Genomic DNA, 22618 nt, shown 5'->3' with positions numbered 1-22618 from the left:
TTGTTAGGCGTTCCCCACTTGGCTGGATGTGCACGACGTCTTTGAATTTGTTTTAGAAGTGATCTTACACCCTGACGTAACTTTCTGAACGTTACTTCTTTCTTCCTGACCTTGGCTGGTTCATGGATGAAAAATCACAATTTCTGAAATAGAAACAGTTCACCCCTCTCCCGAAACTGACTAAAGACCATTTCGCCCCGACTGCAGTTAGGTGCTAAGAACCAAAGTAACTAAGAGCTATGGGCGTTAGTTTATTGTATCTATCTATACTTGAATGTATTCTTAGCTCATTTTGCAGTTTGCTGTGCGAAAAACCCGAGTTTCCCAGATAAAGGAAACGTACAACTCTTGTTAAGACCGACAAACTCAGCTACGTTGTGAAAAACGTGTATAAAAATATTCCTGGCGTCAATGACAGGATTCGGACTCAGGCGCTTTTCGTTTGGTTTGGGAAGACAGTGATTATAACCGCTACCGCGAGGGCATTATTACTAACAAGGAACACGTTTAAACTTCAGTGAAAGTTGGGACTCGAACCCGCACCTCTTGCAGGCGGTGTGAGAGGAAGGTTTTCTGCGCTGCTGAAGAGGGCATCTTTCTTTCTAGTGGCGATACTGAAATGAAACTTGAAAAGATTTTTTTAAATGAATAGCCTTAAATACTCCAAAATAATTTCATATGTACATTGTCGACAATAGCGTCCGATATATTTAATAAACACTGCACGCAGTAGAATCAAAAAGTTACAGAATTTGTACCGGTGCAACATTGCATTGTGATGAGACTTAAAAATTCTACATTAAAGCTTATTAAATGTCCTAGAGGATCATGTTATTGCTTTGGTGGAAAGTTTTACCACAGGCTACCTTCGAAGTAGTTTCTTTCCAATATTAACTACCTTTTCTAGTGTAAATATCATTGTTGGAACATCATTAGGGTATCCAAGAAGTAACTTATATGCCAATTTGTATTATGTTTGTAAATTGAGTGTGTGTTTTTTCTGGATGAAAAACCCAAGTTTTCAGACAGAAAACCTTGCCCCACGCTTGAGACCGACAGCCACCCAGTGAAAACAGCCCATAAAAGTGCTCGCGTTATTGATGGGAATTTGAACCGCTGCTTCTTCCACCCGGTGTCTCTGTGGATGGTGATTATAACCACTGTATCACTGAATAGACAGGTTGTAGAAGAACAGAGACACCATAATTTTATCAGAGACTCGCAACAACTAAAACTCAGATATCTCAACGTTTTACAGTCTTGACAAATTGACTGAGGGCCAATCATTGGCTGTTTATTTTTATATGTTCCTGTAGATGTTCAGTAATCAGTACAGATACTTTGTCCTTCAACGTTTGTTTCAAAAACCAGAAACTTTGTTCCTGCGGTACGAGGAACAAAGACCAGAAGTAGTTGTGATAGAAAGATAATTTTTTTTTGTTTGATACCGTGAAATCAATGGCTACCGCACAAATTTTTGGTTTCAATCTGACAATTCATTTTTTCTTTGCAGCATTTAATGAAGTGAAGTGTCACAATGATTAAAGTGGAATACAGATCAATGATTCTGACTCTGCAAGAGAGAACACCCAAAACAATCCACGAAAAAATGGTCGCTGTTTATGGAGAAAACTGGCCAGGTTACAGTGTTGTATGAACGATTCAAATGTGGAAGGATATGATCCATCAACAGTTGCTTATGAATAAAATGTCCACTAGATGGGTTACCAGACTTCTGACTACTTACCAGAAGAAGGAAAGGGACACAATGTGCACATATAACGTTGTCGATGTGCCAGGAAAAGCAAGAGGAGTTTCTTTTACGGCTAACAACCATGGATGAAACGTGGATCCATCGTTATAATCCCAAAACTAAACTGATATCAAAACAAAGAAAGCATCCAGAATCACCCCCACCCCACCCCAAAAGAAGGCAAAGGTGCAACCAAGTGCTGCAAGGCGATGCTGTCAGTTTTTTTGGCATTGTGTAATTCTAAAAGATTAGAATATTGCGCATCCTACTTATTCCCTCGACAGATTTCCCTCGACAGACCTTCAGATTTCTTCCTCTTTCCTGCCTGAATTCCTTTCTTCGTGGGAAACACTGCAGCTGCTGCTGATGATGATGATGAGGTAATTTCTGCTGCCGAGTAGTGGTTTGAAGGACGGTCAGAGGATTTCTACAAAACCGACATTGGGAAGTGTATTGAGAGATGGCAAAAGGATATAATTTTGTCTGCCCACAATGTTGAAAAAGTTTAATACATGGTGTTTGTTTCAACCTTCTATCCTGGGTGTACAAATATTTTTTTTTAACTCCCTTAACGTAAATGCCATTTAATGACAATGAGGACGAAATGGAATTTTGAATAGGATGTTATAAATTTATGCAATAAACCTAGTTTTTTCTCACAGCATGTTATTGACGCTGATGGCCATTCATTGTGCAATTTGATTGACGTGTCATGTACATTGTGAATGGAACTCAATGATTTATTTCTCCTATTTATCGCTATCTAGTGTTCAGCCTTCTTTGCCATTGGCAGGCCCTTTTCATCCTGTACATTAATAAACTAGCTATACGCTTAACAGAACTTCTTACTGATTTCTGTTGGATTTTCCAAATGGAACAGTCCAGATGGATTACTTCTTGATGATTGTAGTAAGATTTCTGGTAATAGAGAATTAAATAATTATTTATGCGTACTAAATTATTATTAAATTAAAGTTATTTAGCATCTAAGTTTGCTTTTATCAGTGATATTCCATTTGGTACTTTTTGCATTCTTTTTTGAATTTATGTTTGTTTGAGACCCTCTTTTAAAGTTTATAAAAAATTCAATGACTCGAGCCAGACCATTCGCCATAGCCGAATGGTCTGGCTCGAGCATGTATGAGTACACGTGTTCTTGAGTAACAGGAGTTCAAGCCAGTGTCTGCTAAATATGGTGCTATTTCTTGTATTCTCTCTATCCTGTGTATTCCTCTGACCCGTTGTCCGGTCAGAGGAGTACACAGGATAGAGAGAATACAAGTGGTCGTCCCTAAGTATAAACAGAAAATTTTATATTTATTTTTGAAACAGAAAGAACCTGTTAATGTTGAATTAGACTTCCAGTTAAATTCCAATCAATTATTCCAGTCAAATCATTATAACCACCCTCCGTGTTGTTTTAGCAATCGGCTGCTACCTCTCCTCCTGCTGGCACATGTGTCGTGGTGAGAACTGATTAATGTGAATACTACAGGTTCATGGCATGTAGTCCATATGAAGTATTCCATATGTAGTCCATATGAAGTATAGGAGACAACCAGCTGTATTTCCAAGACCACGATCCAAAGAGCCATCCTCCGTATGGGTCGCCAGAGTAGATGCTCAATCAAGATATCCATGCTTACTGATACACATAACCAATGACGCCTATAGTTTGTATCTGAACGGAGTCATTGGATTTGACGACTGGAAAAAAAAAATTGCCTTTTCGATGAATCGCTTTTCCTGCTATGCCACATAGTCGATAGATGGAGGGTATGGCGACAAACTGAGAAGACAAACTCCGATGTCTTGGTCCAACAGAATCAGGCAGGTGGCGGCAGTGTTTTGGTATGGGGGATGTTTTGCTGGGAATCTTGCACCTTGACCGCACTCTGAATGCTTAAAACTACCTGTCCATTGTGGCTATTCAAGTACACCCATTCATGGCAGTCTTCCCATATGGCACAGGTGTCTCCAGCAGGATATTGAGGCCTGCCACGTTGCCGTTATTGTTCGAGAGTGGTTCACCGAGCATGAAAGTGACTTCTAAGTGCTACCTAGACGACCGAATTCTCCAGCTATGAATCCCATAGGAAATCTCTAGGATTACGTGGACTGACAGATCGCAATCCCAGTATGGGATTGCAATCCGTCATTGGATCCTCCTCACCGACTATTGTAGATTTATGGGACGCAATCCTATCGGCATGGTACAACACACTTCATGCAACGTTGAGGCCTTATAGGGTACATGGTGGTGGTGCTGACGGAAATGGGAGGACATACCCACTATTAGAAGGTGGTCATAATGATTTGGCTGGGCAGTACATATACTCCATTCGTTGCTCATAATGTTCCAGTGGCATTTTAAGTTCTCTCGAAGATAGTTGATGCGAGAAGAAACCCCTAAACAATAACAAAGACAAAATAGTAACGCGACTGAACAATGTTGATTGCATAACAACCTATGTTTCAGGGAACTTTATTTTGGTGCGTAGTGTACCTTCGCGTTTATTGGTACCCATGAACGTGTGTGCATGTATACACAATATCCTGATTGTTCGAATGCACCTTAATATATCGAGTTCTTTAACTAAACCTTATAAAAATCACTAGGCATTTGATTCAGCACGTCCATTTAGCTCACCTAGAAGAAGCATGGCAGCTCCACCTAATGGTAACCATGGCAACTTTCTCCAAATAATGGTTTCGGCGCTGGTGAAGTATAAAGTGATACCAATTGGCCAGAGGAGCAGCACATTCATGAGTCCTACCAAGGTGAAGAAAAGAGACAGTTGTCCAAACGTGACATCTCCGATGAACTTTTTGAACAGTACCTGCAAAATAGTTAAATTATAATGTTTTATCATCCAAATTTCCACATAAAAAGTTTGAGTAATGTGCCAGTATTTATTTATGGTGAATAATATTGTTTTTGTGTCCTATTTTAGTGATGAAATGATTGTTTACTGAAAAAGGGCACACCTTGTGTACAGCAGAACCAGCTGCGGCGGAAGCAGCCAGAACAACGCCACCTAGTGTCGAAGTGCGTGACACACCATCCATATAAGCCAACAGCGCAATCCCAGTATTGCAGAGAATGACAGCAACAATCTATAAAAGGAAACACAGTTAAAGATAGTTAATGCAGCGATATCATATTATTGAGGCAATTCACAACGAGTTGCCTCGGTGCACTATTGTAAATAAAATAATAGTCTATAGTCTCTGTGTTCCATGGAGACCATTGGATCATTTCATTAAATAAATATTTTTCAACACCGGTTTTTAAAATCACTGTTTGACAGAGAAATATCATTTAGAGTATTTAGAAGAGGAAGGCAAAAAAGGGTTCATACTAACCCTAATTCCAACAAACTGGTCGTGCAGCACCACCCACGAAAGGAGATAAACAAATGATACGCTAGAAGAGTGTAGAGCAACGACATCTGTTGTGTCCAAGATTCTGAGGGAATGGACAAGCATATAATTGGAAACAACCCACAAAAAACTGAAGAACACACATCTTGAAAAGAACTGAAGGGGCGAAAATCCCTTTTCTTGGAACCTCTGAACACTGTCCCTGCAAAATAAGAAATTAATACGAAGAGTTAATAATATTTTATAGGTGTCATTCAGATTAAAATTACTGCACTATTTTATATTATTTAAACATTGGACTGCCATTAGGATGCATTACTATTGAATTCAGGTAGTGCATTAGAAAGTTGACCAACAGTTTCAGAGTTCCCTCATCGGAATATTTCATAGTTGTCGTTGTAGTGGGGTTTTAGGAGCATGGGTTCTGTGATCGATTTTCTGTTTGCTGACGAAAAACCCAAGTTTCCGGGAGAAAAAACATGCTACCATCGCCTAAGACTGACTAACTCAACTAGGTTGTGAAAAAGATTCATGAAAATTCCTCACCTCATCGAAGGGACTCGAACCCAGGTCTTTTCTACCCGGTGCAGGGAGGACAGAGATTCTACCAACTGTAGAATCTCTCTAGATGCTACAGAGAACAACTGAAGATTCTACAGTATTTGAACTTGAGAGATTTATGTTGGATAGACAGATATTGGAAATAAGGTTATGGGCAGTCTCTTTTTACTCACATCATCCGATCTGTTTGAAGAAAATATTCTCTTCTATGGTAGGAATAAAAATTAACCATCTAAACCGACCATCCAACATTAAAATCTGAAGTTTGAATCAATTTTTTTTTAAATTTTTTTATTGGGGCTAATTATTCTAATTACAAAACGAAATATTAAATAATAAATTTATTTGTTCATGTAAAAAACAACAAATAAAAGTATCATTTATTAATTATAACTGAAACAATGTATTGAGTTCTAATATATATGCTTAAATGGGTACATTTGAAATGTTCGTGGCCTGAGTATGAAAGGATAGCGGTACAGTGTAAAAAATTTCTGTACTTAAATGTATAACACTTCAAAAGGCAACCCATCAAGTTTCAATAACATCTTTTTACAAATCCTGAATTCAACAAAGTTATGCCATTGAAGGAACATGGCCCTCTTCCAATATTCAGGAAAAAAAGAACTAACGCCAAAGACAAATCATGGGGATATGATTGGGGAAGATAACCCTTCACTGGGGGAGGATATCCTAAAGGAGGATATCCCTTTCTATTCCATGGTTAAGAAGCGGGCAGCAGAATTTAAACGAGAAAGGGAGGGCCTGGATGATGCCCATACTGTGAAAAACCTGCAATATCCATCACCCCAGAAGTAGTAGTAGTAGTAGTAGTGGCATGTGATGCAAGAAAGCATGTGTATGAGCTTATGCAGCATCAGCCAAAAAAAAAAAAAAAAAAAATCACACCATTCCCTCCAAATGCCTGTCCAGTTCCTCCTTAAATTTATTCAACCTATCAACTTCCACAACGACAGATGGAAGTTTGTTCCAGCAATTAACCACCCGCTGGCTAAAGGCAAATTTCCGCACATCTATTCTACATCTGTCTTTCCTTAATTTGAATTTATGCCCCCTTAGGTTCGTAATCTGAACAAGTGGAAGGATCCCATCAGAATTCAGCGTGCTCAACCCATTCAAGGCCTTATACACCTCAATCAGATCACCGCGCAGGTGCCTAGTCTCCAGCCACTGCAATTTGCAGAACTTAAGCCTCTCTTGGTAAGAGGATCCCTTCATTCCCCTCACCAACCTTGTTGCCCTTCTCTGTACAAGCTCAAGTAAATCGACATCCTTCCTAAAATGAGGCCTCCAGACCTGTACACAGTACTCAAGGCAGTACTCAAGGCGTGACCATTGCCTTATACAGAGGGACAATCACCTCCTTCTCCCTGCTAGCAAAATTCCTATATATCATTGACAAAACCCCATTACCTGCCCTGGCAGCCTGTCTGCATTGCTCAGAAAACTTCATATCTGCCTCCACAATTACTCCCAGATCTTTTTCATTTTCTACCGCCTTAAGTGTAGTACCACACAGTTGGTACGTTTCTCTGGGGTTACTTCTACCCATATGCAGTACTTTGCATTTGTCAAGGTTAAACTTCAGTTGCCATTTCTTAGCCCAAATTATCTAGATCCTGTTGCAGTAGCACACTGCCATTACTGTCATTAACAACCCTGCCAACCTTTGTATCATCTGCAAACTTCGACATTAAGCCTGATATACCTTCATCAATATCATTGATAAATATACAAAACAACAGTGGACCTAACACCGAACCCTGTGGGACTCCACTAATAACATTAGTCCACGAAGAGCATGATTACCACCCTCTGTCTTCTCCCATTTAACAATCCTTTTATCCATTGTAGCAACTTACCCTTAATACCATTCTGCTCCAATTTGTACAATAGTCTTTCATGCGCAACAGTGTCAAAAGCTTTCCTGAAATCCAAATATATGATATTAAAATTTATTTTTTGCATCCTTTGTAACCACATCATAATATCCTATCAAATTTGTCAGACAAGACTTTCCCTTATCAAACCCATGCTGTGTCTCAATTATTGCTGCAGTCTTGTCTAAATGATCCTGCAATGCATCTTTAACCAGTGACTCCATTATTTTACCTGGAACAGAAGTTAAACTAACTGGTCTGTAATTACTCGTGTCACCCTTCGATCCCCTTTTGGGAATTGGGGATACATTTGCACATCTCCAGTCCGTGGGAACCTCCCGAGTCCAAGGATGCTCTCATAATTATGGCTAAGGGTTTGCTTAGTTGCTTTGCCGCCTCCTTTAATATAACTGGATAGATCCCATCCACCCCAGGTGCTTTTCTTATGTTTAACTTCAACAATTTCTCCTCCACTTTGCTCTCAGTTATTACAAAATCATTAAGTATCCTGCTACAATTTGGTAACCTTCTGCCATTTTCATACCTTAATAACTCCTCTTGTGTGAATGTAGATGCAAAATACTCATTCAGTTTGTTTGCTATCTGAGCAGGATCATCAACAGTCGAACCATCGATGTCAAGTGGACCAATCAGATTTATCCCCTTCCTTTTAGAGTTTATATAAGTAAAGAAATCCTTGCTGTTTTTCTTAGCATCTTTTGCCAAGGAGTTCTCGTAATCTGCCTTCGCCTGCCTAACCTCTTTTGTGACCTGATTACAGACTAGCTTATATCTGCCACAGGCTTCTGCGTCACCTGATAATTTATATGCATCCCATGCATTTTTCTTCTCTATTACGAGTCTCTAAATCTTCTAAATCTTGAATAATATTTCTTAATAGGTATGAAACTTTTAGTAGCATCCACGATTAATTCCTTGAATGCTTCCCACTTAGAATTTACTCTTGGTAACATCGTCAATTGATCCCACTGTACAGAATTTAAAAACTGTCGGAGACCACTGTACTCCCCTTTACGGAAGCAAAAACCCTTTTCTTTACCCCTGACGGTAGTTACCTCTTTGAGTAAATCCCACTTCAGCACACTGTGATCACTGCCACCTAGTGGTTCCTTTATCTGCAAATTCTTAATACACGAATGATCACTGCTGATAACCAGATCAAGAGTATTACTTTCTCTGGTTGCCTCTCGAACATGCTGCTGCAGAAAACAATCATCCAATAAATCCACAAAAGTCTGACTAGTGTGTGAGTGACCAACCCACAAATTCCAGTCAATATCTGGGAAGTTAAAATCCCCCATTGTAAGACATTCTGATTTACTGGCCCACTCTATTTCTCTGTATAATTGTTCATTGTACTCATTTGAGTCATTAGGCCTATAACACACTCCTACTCTTATTTTTGCTTTCGCAGTGCTTATGCCACACCAAACTGACTCAACAGTGCACTGTTCATCTATATCAACTGGATGCACTTCTTTTGATTTTATGTTTTTCTTAATTAATAGCATAACACCTCCTGCCTTTCTATCCTGTCTATCCTTTCTGTACACACTGTACTCCCCAAATTCCAGTTCTGCATTCCTTATATCTGTGTCACATCTCTGCTATCCCAACAATATCCGCCTTTGATGTCTTGACCAACACTTCAAATTCATCAAATTTATTTACTATACTTCTAGCATTGGTATACATGCAAGCATACATGCTCCTATTCCTATTCCTAGTTACCCTAACACATCCCATATACCCACCTATTTCAGCATGACTGCCATCCGTCCCTGAAACCCCCAACACCCCTCGCTCCAGGTCGCTACTTATTCTAATAGAAGTTATGCAAGAATCACCTTCACCTCTGCCTACGGCTACTGTTAAACTATTAGTCCTTGTATTCCCCCAAGCTATCAGTTTTCCGACCCACCTAACACTGCCTCGATAGCATCAGCAAATATTCTTGCACCCTTTCTATTTAAGTGTATCCCATCCCTCTAGAAGCAGTCTCTCCTGTTAACAATTGTTGACACGGTGTTAACAGTTGTTGACACAGTGCATTATCTGGTGATGGATGAGAGATAATTCGGTATATCGCGAGCATCTTGGGCATCTCATCTGAATGTACGCACCACATAATAACAGAGGTTCTCGCTACGAAAAAGATGTCAGCAGGATGGGTCCCAAAGTTTCTGACAGTAGATCAAAAACGCACAAGAGTTGTCAAGTCAAGTGAACATTTGTATAGTTTTCAAGCACATCTACCAAATTTTATTGTGGAAACGCAGCTCTTCTTCTCCAAAGCAATTGTCGATTCCTTCTTCTAGCAAGATGATAGCATCGCGGTTTTTTGAGATGTTGATGGAGTATTATTAGCGAATTACCTTCAAAAAGGCCAAACAATTACAGGGACATATTACGATAGATCTTGTAGGGCATTGGCTCGAAAATGTCAAAGACAAACGCGGAGGAAAACTCAACAAAGGTGTATTGTTCCACCAGGACACTGTACCTGCTCACAAGTGTGCCATTGCCACAGCTGCACTGCATGAACAAAGCTTTGAAATATTGGAACTATTCCCCATTTGACATTTCATCATCGGACATTTCATCTATTTCCTAATTTGAAAAAAATACCTGGCTGGAGTTCATTTTTCCCAAGAACAGTGACGTCATTTCCGTAGTGGATGCTTTCCTGGAGGCCCAGGTGAAAACTTTCTTCGCAGATGGAATCATCGCATTGCAGCATCGGTGGCCTCGCAATCAGAACACCTGCATTACTGCGCCAGCAGTAGGTGTCCGTTATTTGCGAAAATAAAAGGTGAAAGGGGATTATGTTACGCATATTTATGCATAGTCTAAATTTAATTGTACAGATTTAATCGCACTCAGCTGGTCATATAACTGTCGGTGTCAACTTTGTCAACAAGATCAGTCTGTAGTCCAACAGCAGTTGATGCTGACACAGTATTTCGCATTGATCATCCAGTTTTTTCGATTTCAAATTAATTATTGTATTTTTGTTGAATTATACTTAAATAGAAACGTTTTTACGAGTAAGTTTTATAATATTTTTAAATATAACAGAGTTAGTTTAAGACTCCTCCTAGAGAATACCATTTAACAGTTCAGTGAGGTAAGATTTTCAAAATACTATTTTACAATGTAAGGTGATAGAATTACTGCAGTTTTGCAAGTAGCTATCTGTATTTGTGCTGTCTAATTTAGAGTTATTCTGTGTTGCATTAATAAATAAACATAAATATTAAATCGTGCAATAATTAACTGGTTTTGAATTCTCTAAACGTTCGTGCACTACCACCAGCATAACTACAACCAAATAATGTTATTAGAGTATCTTTAAAGATACTGTACGTGGTTGTGCTTATATTCTAGTTGGGCCCCAATCGAGCATAAGTACAAAGTAATTATTACAATAATAATTCTGATAAATGACCGATAGAGGGCGTTTTATATTGTCAATATTACATCATCTATTTATTATAGAGTGAACAGCATACATATCTTAGGATTTAGGCGGAGGGATTATTAGGATTTTCATGAAATTTTATATTTGGGCCTTTTAAAAGGAATTTTAAAGCCAGTACAAATTTCATTAAAATCGAACTAATAGAAAGCCTAAATTTATTATTTCTTTTATTTTCTTCTTCTTTTTTTTTCTCCCTTATATAATAACTTTTTATTAATACAGGCATACCTCGGTTAACGTTACCTCTGATAACGAAGCTTCGATATAACGAAGTCCGCAATTTCAAGCCCCATTTAACATAAAAAAAATATTCCAGTTTAATCACCTGAAATCTAAACAAACTGACGAAATTACGGAAACCTTTTGGGCTTCTCGTGGTTGGTTCGAGAAATTTAAAAAACGGGCCAGGGTTCATAGTGTAAAATTAACAGGAGAAGCCGCAAATAAGTTTTCAGAAAAACTAAAGGAAATAATTGAACGTGAAAATTTTCCACCAAATTTGGTGTTCAGTGTTGACGAAAGCGGTATGTTCTGGAAACGGCTACCAACAAAAAGTTTCATTTCTATTGAAGAAAAACCAGCTGCTGGGTTCAAAGCAGCCAAAGACCGTTTGATGTTACTCTTTCGATCAAATACCTCTGGCGATTATAAATTAAAATTGTTATTAGTTTACCATTCAGAAAATCCGAGGGCGTTAAAAGGTAACATAAAAATGAATTTACCTGTAATATGGAAAGCAAATAGAAAAGCGTGGGTTACCAAGGAGTTATTTACTGATTGGTTTGTTAACCACTTTTGTCCTGGAGTAAAACGGTATTGTCAAAAAAAACAACTTTGAAGAAAAAGCTCTTTTGTTGTTAGACAATGCTCCGGGACATCCTACTGATCTTAACACGTTGGACACATGCATTCCTGTCAAAGTTGTGTTTCTTCCAGCAAACACAACTTCTCTGATTCAACCATTGGATCAGGGTGTGATAGCATCATTTAAAGCTTATTATCTGCGTCGAACATTAAGCAGTTTAACTGAACTAGAGGATAAAGAGGAAATGACAGTTAAAACTTTTTGGAAAAACTACACCATTAAAAAGGCAATTGAAAACATTGATAGTTCTTGGAAAGAAGTCACTAAGAAATGCTTAAATGGAGTTTGGCGCAAAATATGGCCAGAAGTTGTACTAGAAGAAGAAAATAGCATCCAAGAAATTAGAAATGAAGTTATCCAGATGGCTCAATCAATAGGTTTCGAAAATGTCGATGAAGAGGATGTTAGAAATTTATTGAATGCAGAAGATGATGGTTTTTCAGTGGAAGATTTAGAAAACCTTGTTAGCAACGTAGACAAAGATAATGAAGACGAAGTTAAAGAAGTTCCTGCCGAAAAAGTGTTAACAAACAAAGATTTAAAAAGCTGCTTAAATGACATTGAAAACGTTTAAATTTTTTTAGTGAAAATGATCCTGATTTAGGAAGAAGTTTTATTGTTAAGCGATCAGTGTTAAATGCAATAACTCCGTATAGGCAATTGTTAAATCAAAGAGAAAAAAAGCATAAGCAATCAACTTTAGACTCATATTTTAAAATGTGATTTCACTTTGTATGTAAGTTGAATGTTTATTTAATAAAACTTTTCTTTGTTCGAAAAAAAAGCTTTTCATTTTCTTTACGTAGGAACGTATCCCTATTCTGGCCATAGTATTTTTACCTCTGAAAACGAAGTTTCGCTTAACGAAGTAATTTCGTGGAACGCATCCTATTCGTTATTCGAGGTATGCCTGTAATTTTGTATTTTAATGATTTTAATACTTTTTATTTTAAATAAAATTATTTAAGTTATTAAATTTTGTATTTTTGCCTTTCACAAAGATTTGTAGAGCCATCCCAAGTGCCATTAAAATTGGACCAATATAATCCGATAATTATTATTTCATTGTCTGTTCGTCTGTCCGCATGTAATAACTGGACTTCCAGTAGACTGGAAGCTGAGCCTTTCGAAATTTTATTAAAATCGGACTGATAGAAATCCGGCAGTTATTATTTTATTTATTTATTTTTTAAACCATATCACATAGACTATCAATATTCAATATACTGTAGATGAAGCATTCGTTATGATGTTCGGTTCATAGCCATGCGCTGGTTGGAAGAATAAATGCAAGAAAGCAAGCTTATAGAACATCAACCAAAAAAAAAAAAACTACCCAGCTCACCCGTCTATCTTCTTCAAGAATTTACCTAGAATGTATCCAAATAACATTCAGATTTCGACCTTCCAACTCTTTCTGCCCCTTGCCTCTTTCTGCTAACGCCCAAAATCTCGTCGGTTGCTCAGGGTCCACTATGGTTAAGGATGGTGACGAACGGGTCAAACCACCTTTACCGATAGAACTGTAAAGGATTACGCAAGGTAGTTCGTGGTAAGCGAAGGGTGTAGCGCGTTGTACTGGCTCAACGACTGATCGCTCTTCGACAGATGACATCGCAATACAATATTGGGAATGTAAGAACAATGATGACGATGCACCCCCACACACTCAGACGTATGGAGTTCCACAGCAAACGACCCAAGAGATACCTGCTGATCATCGTCGTTGGCGAATGCTGTGGTATCAACAACACGCTGGTTAGACACTGGAGGATTGGAAACAAGTATGCTGGTCAGACGAGTCCAAATATGTGGTGCAACACGCCGAAGGACGCCTGCGTGTGTGACGCAAGCAACACGAGCCCATTTACCCATCGTGCATGATGCCCGCTGTCCAGGCAAATGGAGGGGAACCGGTAAGAACTAGAACCCCTGGTGCGTATGGACGAACGTTTCACTGGTGAGTCTACTGGCTGCTCTTAGGAGACCATGTGCACCCTCCATGTTGCATTTTTTCTCCTAGAGAAACGGGATCTTCTAGTGCGATAATGAGCCATGTCATCGCGCCTGCACTGTGACCGAGTGATTGGAGGAACACAGGTATGCTATCTTGATTGGCCTCCAAATTCGCCTGACTTTAATCCAATAAAATTGATTGTATTGAGGGATGTTTTGGAACGGAAAGTGAGGCGTATGAACACTCAACAACCGTGATCTGTTTCGACACTCTGGAACGCCTTATAGGCAGCATGTGACCATATTTTCGAGCATCTTGTATCGACTTCTGTAATGTGACCTTTTGGTAATTTGTATACAACCTCTATAAATGTCCCTTATACCTGTCTGAAGTTTCTCGCTGTCTCCTCATTTCATCGTTATTCTACGCTACACCACCATACCAAATTTTGTCCGGCTTCATCGCAAGCTGCAATTGTTACACCACGTTTTCTACACGTTCTGTTAATTTTGTCAAGCAGTGTATGTTAATGATGAAGAATAAGATCATGGCCATCAAACACTACAATTCTACGACCCCTCATTCTTAACGAACGCAAAGTTTGATTTGTTTATTGCAATGGGCAAATCGTTCGTCCCCCCCCCCGATGATTTTTTTTTATAGTTTAAACAACTCCCTCATGTGCTGATTACAATGCAAAAGACCATTTTTCGATATTATTTTCAAATTATTAATTTTTAAAAGTGGGGGAGGACTTTATAACCATTCTGTACATTCTTTTTATAAATATAGCATATTATATGGTAATTATACAATATCCGTGTAGAAATGAAAATTCTCCTACGTATCCAGGAGCTCATATTCTTAACAGCAAACACAGAGCTTATTGAGTTACTTTAAAAAGGAGGATTAGCAGAAACATCCAGACCAAACGCAGTAGGTGTCAACTGCACAGCTGAATTTGACAGTGATAAAGTAGACAAATTCCAGAAGAAAGGCTTGGAAGAGCGCTGAAGAAACTATGCGACGAACGCTCTTGAGTTAATAGAAGAGGGCGCTCTCACGCAAATAGAATAGACCAGTAGAGGAACTGCAGACTAATAGGATTTATGCTCAACTCACTGTCCACTCGCAGAATACAAGGAACGGGAAATCAAGTTTGCAAACAGCAAATTTCATATATCAGAAAAGAGCGTGTGCATTCTTCTCTCACAGAGAAAAGAAATAATGGAAGTTTCTCTGGTAGCAACAAACACAAACTGAAGGGGGAGGGGGAACAGGAGAACAAATAGAGACAGAGAAATTCAATAAAGAGAGAAAATAGCAGAAATCTTGACTTTACTAGCCGTCATTACAAATCACACAAGGATTGCAAGAAGTAAACTGCCCTACCATTAATATCCAGACACCCCTCCATTGATGGTCATGTCCCACCCAAGCACGTGTCAGACGAAGATTTTTGTGTTTTGATGCCCCCCTCAAAAAGGCACTTTCGGATGCAGGAGCGCATCCGAGTGTGCATCTAAGACCGTCTTTGGAGAGTAGATGGACATTTTGCTAGTTGAAGTCCATAAGTAATTGAAATCACATTAGTATTACATTTCCACCTCAAGTTATCTTTCTTTTTACACGTTTGTCTGGACGAAAAACCCGAGTTTCCAAGAGAAAAATCCACGCTGTCCTCGCCTGAGACCGACTAACTCGGCCACGTTGTGAAAACGGCCCATAAAAATTCCGATGTCTGGGTATTAATGATAGGACAGTGTATACTGTCAATCCTCAAGCAGAATTTGTACACTCGTTTCTCACGACCATCATACCAAGAAATATACCACTTGGAGGTGTTCTATCTGTTACCCTTTTCGTGATCATTCGTTCCTATTTACAAACTTGCTATAGTACACGAACGATTTTAAGCCCGACTTAAGACGACTTTAAAACAATTTAATCTCCTGAAACATATAAGATAAAGCTAAGATATAAGACAGAATATCCAGCAATAAAATTTGGAGAATTTTTCAAAATCTAATGCAACACTGTATAAATAAAAATCTCATTTTTAACCATATGACGTCATAACTTATTTAACACTCCATATTTATCTAAGAGCGCTAATCCTGTTCCATAAACATAGTTCAGAACGCCTACAGCACGCACTTATTCTTCTCTGTCCAGCGATCCAACTTTCCCATTCACCTACCCTTAAACTGCTGCTGCTGATAGTCCTGTCTCTTTTCCCGCATAGCAGAATTATAATTAGTTCCTATAAAGTTAGAATACGTCTCAAGAAAGATTGATGAACTCAGTTACCACCTGGAAGCTTCTGAGTATTCGTCCATACTACGAGAAGGTGGGCTGAACTCTCTGGGTCTAATTTTTGAGACAAACCCTACCCATAGAAAAATAGTGCTATACCAGGCGAAGAAATATTCTCTAGGGGACCCATACAGAGAGGGGGGAAATCCATGGTGTATTATATAAAACAAACAAACAAACAAAAAAAAACTTATCTTCTAAAGGGCCCCGTCAACAGAACTTCACATCCTTTTCTCATACATCTAAGAAGCACTATTTACAAAACTTAAAACTCATCAATAGAGCTTAAAGACAGCAAGATAGGTTTAAAGATAGCAAATGAAAATTAATTATTAATAGTGGTAACATTATTTTTTGCACCATCATTGAGGACAGTATTGGCATTCACATTAATATTTATATCATGGCACATTATTGTACTTTCCTGCATTTAAAAACTCAACAGCAAAAGTTTGTAGAACAGAGAATTTATGTTGGTCCTGGAGAAGAAGCGGCTCCTGACCCGGGAAAAGATTTGAACAGAAGACTAGATTTGAAGTCACTGTATAAATCACACTGGAAGAGAAGGTGGCACCACTTCACGTTTTCACCATGGACTATGTGCCTGAAGCTCATATAGGTTAATGTTGACAGTGTATCCAAGCAACTCCGGTGTATATTAGCAAGACAATGCGCCATACCACAAGGCCCAGCAGGTTACTGGTTTCAGGAAATAACAATGAATTCTGTGGCATCCAAGGCTGGCAACTCATCCGATCTCAACCCAGTTAAGCATTTTTGGAACCAATTAGAAAAGGATATTCGATGCTATGACCATTCACGTGATAATATAGAGTTAACACTGGACACCATGCAACAACTTGTGGAGTCCATGCCAAGACGTTTACGGCTGTATTAAGGGCAAAAGATGGCCCCACGAGGTATTAGGTAGATCTTGCTAATGCGAAGCGAACTCAGTGTATGTGCATTTTTGAAATACATATAATTTCATTTCATTTAATTATATGACATAATTACTGGATAGTGAATTCAGTATCATCAATTTTTCGAACCCCAACTCTTTCCGAAAAGTACTTTGGTGTATGAAATTTTTAGATGTGTAGTGATGGTTTACCAAACTGAATACCATATTCATAATTAAAGAGTATGTCATTTTTAAATAATTATTAAAAAAGAAATAAGATTTCTGTACTCACAGAAACACCCTCCTGGCGTTGGTCTTCCTGAATCTTTTGCACAGCCGACCGCAAAGGTAGATGGGAAAGAAAAAACTGTTCCAAGTTGTGCAAAACCAAGTGGTGAAAAATGGCGCGTTGTACGTTACAGAACTGACGCTTGGCGGACGTAGCGTGGTGACCCCTGATGACTGAAACGTTGAGTTGGGAAGCCCTTCAGAGAGAGGTCGAATGTTTGTTACGTACGTGGACTTGAGCAGATGGGCGGCTGCAACCCATGTGGAAGCGACGGTGATCGTCAAAAAGAATCCGACTACGGTGTGTTTGGCACGACTCGTGCAACACTTCTTTTTGGGAGGACGTGGCTGTGGATCTTGGTTGTCGGGATTGTTGTCTGCTGCAATTAAAAACAATAATAAAAATTAGTCCTATGGATATTCAAAGACAATGACACTTAGTAACTCAATAAAGGTTATTGAATACCGAGAAGATACAAACCAGCAGAAAAATCGATTATAGTAAGCTGAACCTTGTATCAGAAAGGCGCTTCCCATATTTAAACAGAAACTCTCCGCATGTCTAATTATGGCAAAGTTCACGCGACCAAATTCCATTGTTCAAATGCACCATTTGCAGATACTTTCTCCCCTCTTTCCACTAATGAAATAACCATCTTAATTATCGTGGTAGGAATTCCACTCGCACCAATCAAAACTCTTTTCTCTGGAGATTTAAATTCTTGTCTTAAATAAAATTATTGGATTCATAAGATGGCCTAGATATGTCCCCCATATTTTCCTAACTATTGTTTCAAAAGCACGCAACGTATTTCACTTTCCATTCTGTCAAACAGCGCCATGAGAATTCGAGCGGTAGCTCGGAATTTTAATGACAGTGCTGACGTAAGCGATGACGTAACCGGGTATTAAATTTCAACTATCACGGTGTTTGTCGAAACAGTCGTATTGATTGACGACCAGCAACAATGGGAACAACCATTAAGGAGGAAGATCCGCAGCGAGGGGTGGGGGGAATCATAAAGGCATTCAATGCTTTTAGAACAGATTCTTTCTGGGAGAGTTTTGACATTGATTGAGGCGTCTAGCAGTTGAATAAAAATCCAATATGGTTAGCTGTTGCACGCTTATTCATGGTTGGTATTTGCTTGTCATTTATTCGATATTTGTAACTCGGAATTAAAGGTAATTTATCGTTCGGGGTTACCTTTTGGGATGTGAACCAGTTCAGCTGGCTCGCGGGAACGCTAACCATGTTCTCACGTGTGAGGTGTCAATATTGAATAGTGTAAAGTTATTCGTAATGGTTGCTTGCCCTCAGGTGGGTTCCAACAACAAACTTCATCATTTGAGGACACGCGATGCGTTTGCAATTCCACTGTAAACGCTAATGAAAATTTTTGTGAGGCTTAACCATCATAGTTGCTGATTAAAGTAAACGTAATTTGTAGAGAAGTCATGCATGGCATGGCTGGCAGAGTCAAGATTATAAAACTGCTAATGATATGACTGAAATAAGGCCAACCAAAGATAAAGCTAACCTCATTAAAACCACACAACAGAAGCATGGTAATATAAACAACTGATCCTAAAACCTCCTGGAAAAAGGATTAGTGTGACTTTATATCCAATCATATGAAAACAAATTTGCATTTCCAAAAATAACCATATCGTATGTTTCGACAAACCTATTGATGCGATATTTAATGACCTGCCAGCTCACCTTTGGCCTATGTGTCATCGTCGATAAAGACCGAACTAATTTTGGATAACAAGAAGGCAGTATTTTGGTCCTCCTTTAACACAGCGTCAATTCAGCCACTGATTGAGAGCACGTTGGTCCGATTCGTCACAAAGGTTTTCTTTGGGGTTAAGGTTAGTGCTGTGGGCTGGTCAATGAAGTATAGTTATTGTATTCCAATAACTATAAAGAAGGAACGTTACGTTATTAGCCCAGAGAGCTTCCAAATTGCTTAGGACTGCTCTGTTCTGGACGATGCTAGTACCATCACACTTCGACTTGGTGATCAATCACTGCCAATTGATTTTGTGTGGTGCAGGCTGTTACCAATTTCACGAATCGACAAGCCAGCAGTGTAACGTCTGGCAATAACACACTTCTCAAAATCAGTAGGAACTTATGTGGCCACACAAGTTCCTACCCTTCTTTATATATTTCTCTGAGTCAGCTCTTTATTCGCAAATACCCAATGGAGTATGAAAAGAGGGGTGTCCAATTATTTTTTTGGAAAGTAGTATATCTTATATATTGGAAGGGATGGCTGAAGTTTATCAAAGTCTAACAGGGAGCTAAATGATTTTGTAATAACTGAGAAGAAAGTGGAAGAGAAATTATTTAAGCTAAACATAAAAAAGGCACCTGGGATGGATGGAATGTATTCAATTCTCTTGAGGAAAGCAGCAAAGGAGGCAAGAAAAGCCTTGGCCGTAATTATGAAAGTATCTTGGGATTGGGAGGAGGTCCCTAAGGACTCGAGATGCGTTAATGTATATCCACTTCAAAGGAGGGATGAAAAACTGACATGAGTAATTACAGACTTTAACTTCTGTTTGCTTAACTTATGTTCCAGAGAAAAATAAAATGGAGTCACAGGTTAAAGAAGAAATGCAGGACCATCTAGACAGGAATACAGTTAAGGGGCTATTTCGTCTGACCAATCTCATTCGATACTTTGATGTAGTAGCGAAGCAAGTCGATGCAACAAATAATTTTCATACCATATACTTTGATTTTAGGAAAGCCTTTAATACTGTTTCATAAAAGACTACTGCACAAATTGGAGCAGTGTGCATTAAGGCAAGTTGCTGCTTTGAATAAAATGATGATTCAGTTGGAGAAGACAGAGTGGTTATTAATGGACACTGCTCTTCTTGGACTAATGTTATTGGTGGATTCCTACAGAGTTCAGTGCTGGGCCCATTGTTATTTTCCATATTTATTTATGATGTTGATGAAGGTATATCAGGCTTATTGTCTAAGTTTGCAGATGATACAAAGGTTGGTAGGGTGGCTAATGACAGTAATAACAGTATGTTACTGCACCAGGATCTAGAAACGTTAGCAGATGGGCTTAAAAATGGCAGATGAAGTTTGACATTGAGAAATTGAGCAGTGGAGACAGGCTGTCAGGAGAGCTCATGAAATTTTGCTAGCAGGGATAAGGAAGTGATTAATCCCATGCACAAAGCCGCGGTTAGGCTGCATTTTGAGTACTGTCTGGAGGTCTTATTTTAGGAAGGATGTACACTGCCCTACCATTAATATCCGGACACCCCTCCATGGATGGGGAAACAGGTCCTATGCATGCAACACGTCACAGAACCTGCTATAAATATGCACACTAGGCTACGAACAGACAATCGAAAAATTGGGCATGCAAGATGACATGTTCAACAGAATTAAGAGAATTACTTGAACAGTTAAACAGAATTGATGACCTCAACAAATGCTAGACGCCGATTAACATGGCGAAAGGAGCGCGAACCCTAGACTGTAGAGCAGTGGAAAGCAGTCCTTTGGACAAACAAGTCGAAGTTCGCAATCTACCAGTCTGATCGCCGTTCCTGGGTGTGGCGAATGTTAGGGGGAGGAACAGTTCCTTCCTGATTGTATCTCCCCAACAATGAAGTTGCAGTGTTATGATATGGGGCTCCTTTCATGGTTTGACTTGGGCCCATTAGTCGTTATCGACAAAACCATGAATGCTGTGCAATACCAGGGCATCCTGGACAGTTATGCACTTCCAACATTATGATAATACTTCGGTGAAGGCCCATACCTGTATCAGCAAGAGAACGCGCCATGCCATACTGCTCGGGTCGTAACAGAGTGGTTTGAGGACATGGGTGTGGAAAAGTTGGATGGCCAGCCCAAAGTCGTGATCAGAACCCTATCGAGCATCTGTGAGATGTATTGGATCGTTGGTACGTGCAGATCGAGATCGCCCAAAGAACAAGGCCGAACTGGTGGCTGCGTTAAAGTCCAGTGGAGGAACATATCACCTCAAATTTATAAAAAGCTGGTTGATTGTAGAAACAAGCTTTTATCTGTTGTTGTAGAAGTGGGAAATATAAATTCGAGGACGAACGGGGCACATTATTGGAGGGGATGGATAAGTGAAGTGGGAAAGGTTTTTTTTTTTTTTGGGTGATGCTTTATAATCTTGCTTTCCTGCATCAATTTCTCCACTACTGATACTAATACAGCATAGAGCTAATGCAATATTTTGGAAAATAAATAAAAATATTATTTCTAAATTTAATTAAATAAAATAATTATCTTATTTTTATTTCTCTTATTCGAATGAAATTTCAGATAGCTTAATAAACTTTTCCAACAGATTCAAATATAAAATTCGTAAAGAATAAGAATTGCTACGCGGATGGACAGATGGACGTACATGGTGACGAGAATTGGATATTTTATCCATACGCGAACACACGTGCATTTAAAATAAATAAATAAAAACATAACAACAACTAATGGAGGAGACTATTTTTCAACCAGGGCGAATCATGTGTATTCTATTGTCAGGATGCTTGTTTGCTGACCGCCCTCAAGGTCACCATAGTCATAAGAGCTATTCTTCCATGGTTATAAGAGCATAGTAAAAAGTTCCCATAGTAAAAAAGATGAAATTGTACTCTGTGTCGACGAAATGCACATTTATGTTATTGTTCCTCCCTCCCCAAAGGATTGGATTTTTCATCCTAAAAAATGTGGATTTTCTTAACATATAATATACGTAATTTGATATGCACTGCCCCACCATTAATATCTGGACACCCCTCCATGGATTGGGAAACAGGTACTATGCATGCATGCAAACACGTCACAGAACCTGCTATAAATATGCACACTGGGCTTCGAACGGAGTGGACATGCAAGATGACACGTTCATCAGAATTAATAGACCAGGAAACCGAATTGACATCGCAGTTACTCCGGGGATCCCTAGGTCAACGGCTAGTGACGTCATATGCAAAGGGCAGAGGAATGGGACTGAATCTTCCAAAAACGGCCTGGTAAACCCCGAAAACTAACAGAACGGGACAAGAGAATTCTGCGAAGAACTGTGCGCCAAATCGTAATTTGCCATTGTCTCAAGTCACAAAAACCTTCTGTGAGAGTATTAGGACTAATATCAGCACTAGTCCAATACGAAA

The 22618-nt window shown here is 39.0% G+C and overlaps 1 protein-coding gene across 1 annotated transcript in view; it reads right to left on the bottom strand.

The window, feature by feature from the left end:
• Window positions 1-22618, bottom strand: part of LOC150077763 (solute carrier family 35 member F3-like) — an 88920-nt gene that overhangs the window by 3198 nt on the left and 63104 nt on the right. Inside the window, exons 2-5 of the mRNA XM_090384729.1 lie at window positions 17436-17811; window positions 5120-5339; window positions 4742-4870; window positions 4404-4593 (exon numbers count right to left, since the gene is read on the bottom strand). Of these exons, the coding sequence (XP_090240855.1) occupies window positions 4404-4593; window positions 4742-4870; window positions 5120-5339; window positions 17436-17811 (915 nt within the window). The remainder of the gene's footprint in view (window positions 1-4403; window positions 4594-4741; window positions 4871-5119; window positions 5340-17435; window positions 17812-22618) is intronic.

The sequence above is a fragment of the Mastigoproctus giganteus genome, chromosome 11 (genome assembly GCF_048544385.1).
Source record: "Mastigoproctus giganteus isolate SK-2022 chromosome 11, ASM4854438v1, whole genome shotgun sequence".
NCBI lineage: Eukaryota > Metazoa > Arthropoda > Arachnida > Uropygi > Thelyphonidae > Mastigoproctus > Mastigoproctus giganteus.
This window is presented reverse-complemented; position numbering and strand designations above follow the sequence as displayed.